Source organism: Pygocentrus nattereri, chromosome 28 (assembly GCF_015220715.1).
Source record: "Pygocentrus nattereri isolate fPygNat1 chromosome 28, fPygNat1.pri, whole genome shotgun sequence".
NCBI classification, from domain to species: Eukaryota; Metazoa; Chordata; class Actinopteri; order Characiformes; family Serrasalmidae; genus Pygocentrus; species Pygocentrus nattereri.
Genome location: NC_051238.1, coordinates 26,182,202 through 26,195,406, shown reverse-complemented (window position 1 = coordinate 26,195,406; position 13,205 = coordinate 26,182,202). Strand labels below are relative to the sequence as shown.

At 36.7% G+C, this 13,205-nt stretch overlaps 1 protein-coding gene across 2 annotated transcripts in view; it reads right to left on the bottom strand.

The window, feature by feature from the left end:
• sema3gb (sema domain, immunoglobulin domain (Ig), short basic domain, secreted, (semaphorin) 3Gb) overlaps window positions 1-13,205 on the bottom strand; it is a 50,037-nt gene that overhangs the window by 22,072 nt on the left and 14,760 nt on the right. For both annotated transcript variants that reach the window (XM_017722423.2, XM_017722422.2), the window contains exon 2: window positions 5,859-6,001. In XM_017722423.2, the coding sequence (XP_017577912.1) occupies window positions 5,859-5,970 (112 nt within the window). In that variant the 5' untranslated portion in view covers window positions 5,971-6,001. The remainder of the gene's footprint in view (window positions 1-5,858; window positions 6,002-13,205) is intronic.

The window sequence follows — 13,205 nt, the reverse complement described above, 5'->3', positions numbered from 1 at the left end:
AAAGGGTATGGTTCCAGGAAGCGTCAACAGGCCTGCTGTATCTCACACAAGGGGGGTCTGAGAGAGATGTAATCCCAGTACTAGTCTACAAATCTTCATGTTTAAAGTATTCTTTGTTTTTCAAACATTAGCAGTAGATTTGTGCCCAAGTGCTCTCTGTAGACTAGTACTAGGATTACGTATCTCTCAAAGCCCCCTTGTGCGTGCTAAGGAATTGATTGAGATACAGCAGGCCTGTTGACGGTCTGTGCTTGTGATCATGCAAAATGATTTGAAACTTTGTCAGGATGTGGGTTCATACATTTGTCCCATGTACATGCATGAGTTGCTATTTTTTAGGTCACCTACAGTAGCGTGCAAATCAGAGGGTGCTCTTCATTTATTTCTTTTTCTGTCAAAACATCTATTAACCCCGTAAAAGTCCCAGCCTATTTACATACTAAGGCAACAGGTTTTTCAGGATTTATTTCTGTATATGGTCATCAACACCAAAACTAGACATCTGAGATTTGTTTGACTGAAGGGTCTACATTCATAACTAGAATTGCTCAGACTGTGAAAAGCAGTAAAATGTAACCATGACTGAACTTTATAGGTGTGAAAAAATGTCCCTGCAGATTTCTTCAAAAAAGTGAAAGTGTTCTGAATAGAATGGAATCTGTAATAAAGGCAAAGTGTGGACATACTAAATATGCTCATGTCATAGATCCTTTCCCATAGATATCACTGCATTAACTGGTCTGAACACTTTAGTAGTTTTTGGTACTGAAATATGCTTGTTCATTGTAAATACAATATATACAATTAACATATTTGTACATTCTGGCCACAAATTCTTAATTTTGTCCAAAAGATTAATTGGTTTGTTTGCTCGAGTGGTCAGTGCAAATTTTTATACCTGCCCCCCACCCCCACATACACACACACACACACACACACACACAAACACACACCTGCTACAAGTGCAGAGGTGTTTAGGACACGCATATATGAGAAGATGTAATGCTCAGGGTGTGGAATGGGTGTGCATTTGTGTGCGTTAGGTCAGGACATATTTAGAGTCCGGTCAGTCTGCCAGTTCTCTCTGAGTAAAGCCTCTTTTAAAATGGCACTGTGGTGGAGCTCTAGAGGCCAGAGCTGGATGACAGCGGCTGAAGCTCCGCATAGTGCTCGTGTGTGTGAGGCATTTTGGAACAGGTTGCTGGCGATGGGCCCGCATACTCTGGGGGGCTTCCCTGTGCTCCGACTGAGGTAAACACAGCAAACACACAGGCTAATAATACCCTGGCAACCCAAAGCCCTAGCCCCTTTCCCAGAACAGGGATCTATTGCACTGTCACCTACGCACACAATAACTCCACTCAGGCCATGCTCATAACCACCCTCTCACACACACACACACACACACACACACACACACACACACACACACACACACACACACAGCTCAGACACATACAGTGTGGCCTTTAAAATACAGATATTTAGTGCAGCACTGTTATGCGAATATCTGATAACTGAAATCAAATATTTTTCATATTATGAAACAATACGTTACAGCTACAAAACCACTCAAAATCACACGACGCAAACAAAGCTTGAAACCGAACCAGACTTGTTTGTGCTTTTATGCACACACAGCAAAGGAAAACCGCACACTGTGGATGAATATGTTGATAAAAAATGTGGATATAATTTAATTAGGAGAGGATAATTTATCAAGTAGAGTAGATTTTTACTACAAACTAGTAAACTGATTTAAAATTGTAAAGTGAGTTCTGCTCAATGTATTATGAGCATTATAAAGGCATTCTCACATCTGCCAAAGTTCAATAAGCAGTTCCTCCATCTTGTGGTCAACTATCCACACACAGAGCTCATGCACCTCCTGCCTTTTTGCCCCCCTATCCAAGCTGTCTCATGGGCTGTTCTATGAACTCATTCAGTACAGTGCAAAAAGTCAGAGATCATCTTTCATTTATTTATTACCCAGGAAAAAGAGCCAGTAACTTCAAGTTATTCATTTTACAGCATCAGAAAAGAAGCAGAAACATTTAACAGAAAATAAGATACAGGCATCAACAACTACATGTAACATACATTTTTCCTGGATTTAGAGCCTTCTTTCTTTTCAGGAGGCTTGCTTTCAGTTTTTCAAAGAAATCTGCAGGGATATTTGGTCATATTGTCTACTTTTCACAATCCAAGTAATCCCAAACACTAGACTCTGAGGTGATCAGTCCATTGTTCTGAAAACTATGTTTCACAATTTTTTTCTTTTATGTCTGTTTACTTTTCTCATAAAAGCTTGTTGACAGCTACACATTCTTTCAGACCCCTAGGCGTTGTCTTCTCACAGTGAAAGGATGATTTATTTTCCATTTACTTTTCTCTCCTTTATGTTAGTGGAATATCTTTTATCTCATATCCTAAAAATGAATAACTTGTACTTAACCCCTTAAATGGCCAGGGCCCACTGACTTGTTCACAATTCTATAAGCCAGTGTGCATTGACGTCCCTGTCATTACCAAATAATAAGCCTTAGTATGTAATAATGATAATAATAAAGGATGTGTATGTTTTTCAGTTGTAAAGACAAATCTGAAGGACCCTGATCACTCAGCTCAGTTGGAATGTTAAAGATTTTTTTTCCAGTCTCACACTACCAGTTCATCACTGGCATCACTTGACAAAGGGGCAAATCAGGGGTTGAAATTGGTCAAATAATTAAGCGGTGTAAAAAAAAAAAAAAGATTTTAAAAAGTGTTTAAGATTTTGACTGATGACGAACAGCCTTCTGTTCATCCAAATGGTTATTTGTAATCCAATTTAATTTAATTAAACCCATTAAACTGCCTGTTACCATATAAAACTGGGTTGAAAAATACTTTTTCCAGTGTTTGTAGCTTTGGATGAATCACAATTGGATTCAAGTGTTCCAGACAATGTAAATCATTTTAGTTAAATTATAATGTTCGACAGCCTTCAATCAAATCACATCAAGGGTTCATCAGTGTGTTAATGACTGCAGTCTCAATGGGCAGCAATATAACTGCAGCATGAGAACAATGTGTCCATACAGTGCATAGTGAACACACACACACACACACACACACACACACACACACACACACACACACACACACACACACACACGCACACACACTCTCTCTCTTACACACATGTACACTAGCCTTCCCCGTCCAAACCCCGTCCCTGTTCTTCTCCCCACCTAAAACATCCTTCATCTCTCTCCTCTCTGGGCTGCTCATCACTCCTCTGCTTCATTCCTCTCACAGTTATTCCCTCTTCCATATTTATCTTTTCTTTCTGTTCTCTCTCTTTTTCATTCTCTGTTTCTCTCCAAATTTTTGTTCATTTCTGTCAGTTTATTTCTCCTTCTTTTTCTCACCCTTTCTTTTTACCTCTTCCCCTTTTTCCCTTTCTTTCTCTCTCCACCTCTGCCTTTCTTTCTCTAATCTCTCTATCTCTCATTCTCCCTTTCTTTCTCTTTTCATTTCTCTCTTCTTTTCTTTCTCTCCCTCCCTTTCTCTCTACACCTCTGTCCTTTTCTCTCCTTCTCCATGTCTTTCTCTCAGTCTCTCTCCATCCCTCTCACCTTTTCTTTCTCTCTCTCCATTTCATTGTCTCTCTCCCTTTCTTTCTCTTCCTCTCCTTCTACTTTTCTTTCTCTCTCTCCTTTTGTCTCTCCACCTGTCCTTTTCTCTCTTTCTCCATGTCTTTCTCTCAGTCTCTCTCCATCTCTCTCACCTTTTCTTTCTCTCTCTCAATTTCATTCTTTCTCTCTCCCTCTTTCTCTCCCTCTCTTTCCTTCTATCTCTCCATCTCTATCTCCATTTTTTTTCTCTCTCTCCCCATCGCTCTTCCTCCTTCCCTCTCCTTCACCTCTAGTCCTGTCTCTACCCATCCAATTTAATCCACAGTTTCACTCTGCTCTGCCCCATATTCTCTCTTTTTTTCAGAATTCTTCAAATTCAGCCTGGCTCTCACAAATAAAACATGACTTTCCTCCCTTTCTCTCCCTCGTTAACCTCTCCTCCTCCCTCTCTCCTCTGTCTTTTCCCTCTCTCTGCTGGGCTCAGGTTACGTGTTGAAGGCCAGCGTCCTGAGAGTGGGATGCCACGTTAGGCCACTGGCACAGAGCCAGCAGGTCCTGTACGCAACTCCCCTGTGGCGAGTGTGTGTGTGTGTGTGTGTGTGTGTGTGTGTGTCTTTGTCACAGAGACAGTTGATCAAAACGTCATGGAGTGTAATACACACTGAGCTGGATACAGTGTGTGTGTGTTATTGTTTCGCAGAACTAAGAGCTGATTCCTGTCACATTGTGTGCGGCTGGACGACGCGCTGGTGTCAGACGCTTAGAAATGTGTCTGCATTTAGCTTCAGCTAATATCGTTTCACTGTACAAAACAATGAAGCAGAATCTTTTCAGCTCCGCTGCTATTTCACACCTCTCTGTATAAACACGCTATAATGGCGCACTCTAACGCTATTGTGAGAGAGATTTGGATTTTTAAATATCAAACGGCCGCTCTCTCTGCATGACTCTCTTTGTGCCCCACAGTGACATGTCAGCGCACAGAGAGGATGATGAGTAGTCATTTCTCTAGAGCATTAATTGGGTGATGAGGCGTGCTGCTGCTAGAAAGAGAGAGAGAGCGAGAGAGGGAGGCAGCGTGTAGTGAATATAGAGGGGGGTAAAGCTGCCATATCGCAAAACTCTGAAATCTACTACATTAACAGCACTGAACATTTCCTTTAAATAAATATCAGGAATTTCAGTTTTCCATGAATAGATTTTTACATTTCCAGCTTCAATTTTCCATATATGGCATTTATGATTTTAAAGGGTAACACTTTTTCAAAATTTCTGTATTATGTAAATAAAGTAAATAAGATGTAAATAATGTCATTCTGAGTGGTTTGACATGAAGCGCTCTGTTCTAGAGAGAATTACCAGAATTGTTCACAGCAACAGAACCAGCAGGAACCAGACATCTTAAGAGTTTAATGCCGCTATAAGCTCCCTCACAGAAAGTCACTACATGAAATGGTTACAGATATGGTGCCTGATGTCTGGGACACTGATAGTTTTCAGAAAAAGCTTTGTTTGTGTTTAAATGCATTCATGGCAGAGGGGTACATGCAGGGCATTATAAAGGGGGGAAAAAACTGTCCACAACACAAACGTAATTTTTCAGATTTAAACCTATTTTACACATGATCACATATTAAGCTTGTGTAAGTTCACTGGTCTTGTTGGATAGTAAATAGTAAATTTATTGCATTGCAACTCCTGGTTCCTTTCAACACCACAGTACAGTAAACCGGGGCAGTGAGTTGTCTAAAACACACTATTTCACATCAAAGCACTCTGAATGACTGATTAATGATAGAATTATGCAGAAAGATTGAAAAATCTATGGAATTCTCCTTCATGCAGATTCAACAAAAAAATCTGGTAGTTTTAGTTTAACTTACAGTTGGCTACAGCAATGTAACTGATAATTAGTAACAACTGAACCTGTTGCTTCTGTTTTTATTCATCTGTACACTTTCGATGTTCTGTTGATGATCGTGAAATAAAAGTAAATCGGAAAAAAAAAATTCTCTGGGCACTTTTTTGTCTTTTATTGCCCTGCATATCAGCTCTGATTTAAATATTCATGACATTCGATAATATCAATTATTGGCCCAAGACTATTGAGATGAGCAAGTCTGCCCCCGTGCTCAAACTGCTTAAACACTGACAATAATAATAATAATAATAATAATTTAATAATAATGAAATATACTGAATATCTCATGCAGGATGATAAATATAAACCATGTTCACCTTTGTAAGACAGATACACTCTGGGGGTCAGGCGGAGGTTGCCATGACAACCACTGACACACAAACTCAGGAAGAGGAGTAGGAGTGGGAGGAGGGCCGGGGTCGTCTCCATGGCAAGGACGGTAGAGTTAACCCTCCGAGACCTGCAAGGTAGTGCGAGAGGAGGTCAGAAGTTAAAATGAAGAAGTAAAAGTTCACAGGAAGGGCAGTAAACAACAGTTATGTGTAGTTTATGAATTTGTTTCCATAAATCAAGGAGCCATAAAGCAAGAGCAGTTTTGTAAAAAGCCTCCGGTCCTTATAGATTAACTAGTGAGGTGAACACACCCTCTGAAAGGCACTGACCCAAATTATGGGCCAAGCAGGGGTCAGTGTGCATCTGAACCAAGGCTATCATTCCTGCGATTGGAAAAAAAGGCTGTAAAACCTGAAATAAAACAGAAACAAAGCCTTAAAAAGCGGCTTGTTAGCTCTTTATTGCTTAATGCATTGAAGACTTTCCAGGGATGCCACAAAGGCCAAAGTCTTTTTTTCCAAAACAACATTTACATCATTCATGGCAAAGACTGTCAGCAATCGCAGCGAGGGAACACAGGCTTCTATATGGGCTGTGGTTTCTGGCTTGCTCTATTAGCATGTTTGTTTTATCTTTTGTTCATTCATTTTTTTGTATTCTTATCATTTCTGCAAACACAACTCTTGGACCCATCTCTGCAACATAATCAGTAGCAAAACGCTTGATTTAGTGGGAGAGGGCCGCATGCCTTTCTATCAGAGTGGCACACTCTCAGGAGAGATTAGAGAAGTATGCACTCGGAGAGCATGCATTTCTTAAAAACGGCTGCCAAAGCCTGGCAGCTGAGGCAAATCCCTGTCACACTGTCTTGCTTTAAATCTTAAACTCGTAGCCCTGGCCAGCAGGCAACCACAACCATGGGGGGGTGAAGCACCCTCTCCTGGGCCTCTGAAGCTGCAACATCCATTCTCAGATTGTGAGGGACAGCAAAGACAGTCCTGTGCATATCTGTGCTGCTAGATGTGGACAATGATCACCATGGTTAAAAGAATATTCCAACGATTTCAGCCTAACCTCTGTCTGCTCTCTCAACTGCCACAGACAAAAACTTTCCCAGAAAAACTATAGACTGTACACCTGTGTCTTTGATTGGGAAGGGAGTCACTGGGAGGGTCTACAGATCAGTTTTTTTTACAGGTTTTATGATGAGTTGCACCTTTAAGAACGTGCTGTTTAATAGTGAGGGATGGGAACCAGTCAGTAGCTGTGGGGGGCGTTAACAGACACACCGCGTTATTTTAGGAGAGCTAGTGACAACTCTGGCAATCATTATTGACTTGAACCATTACACTTCAACAATATAGAGGGGAGATCTTTCAGCGAAAATGTCAATAAAAAGTTTAAAAGTTGGACTGAAAAAAAACAAGACTTTACAAATAATTGTAAAGGTAATCAAATCACAGTTATTAAAAACACTGTTCTCTTTGGTTTCCTGCGCTGGTCAGCACACACGTTCAAACAGTCGGAACAAATCAGCCGTTTTCATGAGGGACATCAGACAAAGGAGAAGCTTGTTCCTGTCAAGTATCAAGAAAGGATCTAAGAGCCACAAACTTCCCAACTACAGGTTTGATTTTATATGAAAACCCAACATTCGGCTCCATATGGAGAGCACAGCAGAAAGGAAAGTCCAGCTTTTAAGATAAGAAAGTGCAAAAAAACACAAAAAAAGATTCATTGTCTTGATGGGACATGCTCTCCAGCTGAGAACAGAATTTCAGTTTATCCAACTGCACATTGATTTCGAGTCAATGGAAATCCACCACAAACCTCAGCTGCAGTGTATAGAGATTAGGTTATAAAATGTTCTTTATATAATATACTCAGTATAATATACTCGCTACTTTATATAATATACTCGCTATAATATACTCGCTACTTTATATAATATACTCGGTATAATATACTCACTACTTTATATAATATACTCGCTATAATATACTCGCTACTTTACATAATATACTCGGTATAATATACTCACTACTTTATATAATATACTCGCTATAATATACTCGCTACTTTATATAATATACTCGCTATAATATACTCGCTACTTTATATAATATACTCGGTATAATATACTCACTACTTTATATAATATACTCGCTATAATATACTCGCTACTTTATATAATATACTCGGTATAATATACTCACTACTTTATATAATATACTCGCTATAATATACTCGCTACTTTATATAATATACTCGCTATAATATACTCGCTACTTTATATAATATACTCGCTATAATATACTCGCTACTTTATATAATATACTCGCTATAATATACTCACTACTTTATATAATATACTCGCTATAATATACTCACTACTTTATATAATATACTCGCTATAATATACTCACTACTTTATATAATATACTCGCTACTTTATATAATATACTCGCTATAATATACTCGCTACTTTATATAATATACTCGCTATAATATACTCGCTACTTTATATAATATACTCGCTATAATATACTCGCTACTTTATATAATATACTCGCTATAATATACTCACTACTTTATATAATATACTCGCTATAATATACTCACTACTTTATGTAATATACTCGCTACTTTATATAATATACTCGCTATAATATACTCGCTACTTTATATAATATACTCGCTATAATATACTCACTACTTTATATAATATACTCGCTATAATATACTCGCTACTTTATATAATATACTCGCTATAATATACTCGCTACTTTATATAATATACTCACTACTTTATATAATATACTCGCTATAATATACTCGCTACTTTATATAATATACTCGCTATAATATACTCACTACTTTATATAATATACTCGCTATAATATACTCGCTACTTTATATAATATACTCGCTATAATATACTCGCTACTTTATATAATGTACTCGCTATAATATACTCACTACTTTATATAATATACTCGCTATAATATACTCACTACTTTATATAATATACTCGCTATAATATACTCGCTACTTTATATAATATACTCGCTATAATATACTCGCTACTTTATATAATATACTCGCTATAATATACTCGCTACTTTATATAATATACTTGCTATAATATACTCGCTGCTTTATATAATATACTCGCTATAATATACTCACTACTTTATATAATATACTCGCTATAATATACTCACTACTTTATATAATATACTCGCTATAATATACTCGCTACTTTATATAATATACTCGCTATAATATACTCGCTGCTTTATATAATATACTCGCTATAATATACTCACTACTTTATATAATATACTCGCTATAATATACTCACTACTTTATATAATATACTCGCTATAATATACTCGCTACTGTATATAATATACTCGCTATAATATACTCACTACTTTATATAATATACTCGCTATAATATACTCACTACTTTATATAATATACTCGCTATAATATACTCGCTACTTTATATAATATACTCGCTATAATATACTCACTACTTTATATAATATACTCGCTATAATATACTCACTACTTTATATAATATACTCGCTATAATATACTCGCTACTTTATATAATATACTCGCTATAATATACTCGCTACTTTATATAATATACTCGCTATAATATACTCGCTACTTTATATAATATACTCGCTATAATATACTCGCTACTTTATATAATATACTCGCTATAATATACTCACTACTTAATATAATATACTCGCTATAATATACTCACTACTTTATATAATATACTCGCTATAATATACTCACTACTTTATATAATATACTCGCTATAATATACTCACTACTTTATATAATATACTCGCTATAATATACTCGCTACTTTATATAATATACTCGCTATAATATACTCGCTACTTTATATAATATACTCGCTATAATATACTCACTACTTTATATAATATACTCGCTATAATATACTCGCTACTTTATATAATATACTCGCTATAATATACTCGCTACTTTATATAATATACTCGCTATAATATACTCGCTACTTAATATAATATACTCGCTATAATATACTCACTACTTTATATAATATACTCGCTATAATATACTCACTACTTTATATAATATACTCGCTATAATATACTCACTACTTTATATAATATACTCGCTATAATATACTCACTACTTTATATAATATACTCGCTATAATATACTCGCTACTTTATATAATATACTCGCTATAATATACTCGCTACTTTATATAATATACTCGCTATAATATACTCACTACTTTATATAATATACTCGCTATAATATACTCGCTACTTTATATAATATACTCGCTATAATATACTCGCTACTTTATATAATATACTCGCTATAATATACTCGCTACTTAATATAATATACTCGCTATAATATACTCGCTACTTTATATAATATACTCGCTATAATATACTCGCTACTTTATATAATATACTCGGTATAATATACTCACTACTTTATATAATATACTCGCTATAATATACTCACTACTTTATATAATATACTCGCTATAATATACTCACTACTTTATATAATATACTCGCTATAATATACTCACTACTTTATATAATATACTCGCTACTTTATATAATATACTCGCTACTTTATATAATATACTCGCTACAGAGCCTCTGATAAGAGCACAATGGACGGAGCACATGTAAGTCAGAGCGCAATTCTACTGAACTGAATCCAAAGCAGGAGTGGCCACACGCCTTACTGAATTGTGATGGATGATTAGGATGATACATGTTTAATCAGATCTAGAGGAGATTCTGGAAGAGCCCAATTTCTCATTTTTAAGGGTGGAGTACAGAGATATTCAGTGAGACTAAGGCATGAGATAACACAGTAGTAGAACAACATTCTTCACTGTCTATTGCTTCTGTAAAGTACGGGAGGCAACGGCTTGTTTTGGTGGATTTTGAAGATTAAGATCTGGTACAGATGTATATCTGTCAGCTTTCTCTCACAGATAAAGCTGCTGAACAGGAGTGACTTGAAGGAGAGGAATGTTTTAACGGCTGTTTTTTCATGCATGTCTTTGCCATAGCATAAATACAAGCCCAACCAGATATTCGATCATTGATATACACTCATTCAACTGGCGATGCTAATAACAAACCCTAATGAATGACTTTTAAAGTTTCATTCAAATATCACAATGATAAAGTAAGGACTTTTTTACTCTACTGCTGTGCTTGCTATGATTATAGGTAATGCTCACGCTGTCTCCAACACATGTCTCTTATGAGCATGGTCAGCGAATAGAAGAACTTTGGTCTAAACTTAAATATCCTTCCTCTGTCCACGGCTATTCCCAGAAAATGGCAGGTATGGCCTGCACAGCCCTTCAGAATACCTATCTTTAAAAGTCTGCACATGTCTACTCACTAATTATGAGCCACGAATGGCAGGGAGGGTGTCATTATCCATGTATGTGTGTGTGTGTGTGTGTGTGTGTGTGTGTGTGGGTGTATCGAAGAATGAAGCCACACCTGCACACGCACACGCACACGCACACACACACACACACACACACACAGTATGTACATCATAAAAGCTTCTCAGAATAGGCAGAGGGGTTATCCCACACCTACTCACCTATAGCCTGGAAGTTGATGTCATGGATTTCCATGACAAGAAAACCAAGAAAAAAAAACATCTACTTATTTCATGCAACCACGCAAAATTTCAAACTGTGCTCTACAGTTTGTAGCTACACATTTTAAAATATTTTTCAACTATTAAAATATTATCAGGATTCTAAATTAAAGATGAACTGCTTACAGAATGGCTGAAATCAGCTGAAACTGGGTATAAATATAATTATTAAGAAATAATATTATAAAATGTTATAAGAAATGCGTTTTAAACTTATGTTAAAAACTTCCGATACCATAAAGAGTGGAACAGAGCAGAATTTGATTTAAAGTATTTGTGAAGTTTTAGTTGATTACTCAATCGATTTTTCAGCTTAAATATGGCCTGTAAATGTGACCAAACTAAGATTTCACCCTTCACCATGGCTCAGACTTTGGAGCTACAGTGGGTAATAAGCAATAGCTCAAAATAAGTGATGTAATAATAACATTTCTGACATAACGAGCTAGTTCACTAGACGAGCTGCGTGTGAACAGGTTTCCAGGAGGAGCGGAGGTAAAATGAATTAACCAGTTGTACATAGTTCAGTAGCCAATGTATGTAATACTGACAGGATAAAAACTAACATGGCTTAAAATATTTCAGTAACTAATGTTAGTAACGTAACATGATAAGCTTTATTGATGTTTGTCAGGTTAAAGTTAATTTATTATAATACATCACTTACAGTGCAAACTGCACAGTGCACTCTACAGGCATGGAGGGAAAGCTAACACTGACGTTCTGCTGCTTCAGAAGCACCACCGGCATGTCTTATTTTCCAGAGATCACAGGTAACTTTAGTGGAAGTCAGCTTTGCATATGCTGTACGTAACTACGTCATCCATTCCTTTAAGAAAATGCTCCCTGACGTTACAGCTTTTTAAACCTTTGATCATAATTGTTCTTTTTCTTTTGCTATCTGCTAAATATAGTCACAACGCTACAAAAGAATTGCTGCCCTCTTCAGGTTAAATTGTTAACTCACTTTAGGTTGGACAACACTTGCTGAAAATGTTGTTTCATTCAAAGTATTTATTTGAGGCAAATATGTGTTTGTTGTGTTTACCCTGTTATCAAAATAATTCATCAATTCATTCTGATTCTCATTCTACCAAATAAAGTAATTTATCATTTTTACCGGGCAAAACAGATCACTGTTTTTCATTTTAACGTTTAAAATTAATATTAATATCCTTTTTTCTGCATTATTTGGTTTTATGCAGCAATTTTTGAGATTGCTCAACACCATGTCACGATTGGCCCCTCCCAGTCCTGTCCATGTGTTCATGTTTTGGTCTCGTTTCATGACTCCGCCCTTGATTGTCTCCACCTGTCCCTCGTTTTCCATGTGTATTTAAGCCCTGTGTCTTCCCCTTGTGTTTGCTGGTCTTTGTTTGCTGTTGTTTGAATCTTTGTTGGTTGTTATTTGCCATGTTGGATGTTCTGTTGGTTCTGTTGTATTCTGGTTTATGTCACGTCTGTCCCCCGATCTATCCGTATTGGCTCTATGACCCTGGACTCTCTCGACCCTGATTTTGGATTTGCCCTTAATGAATCTCGCTTATCTCAGCACGTGCGTCCGCCTCCTCGCTCCACGTTACACACCATTTTTTTTCTTT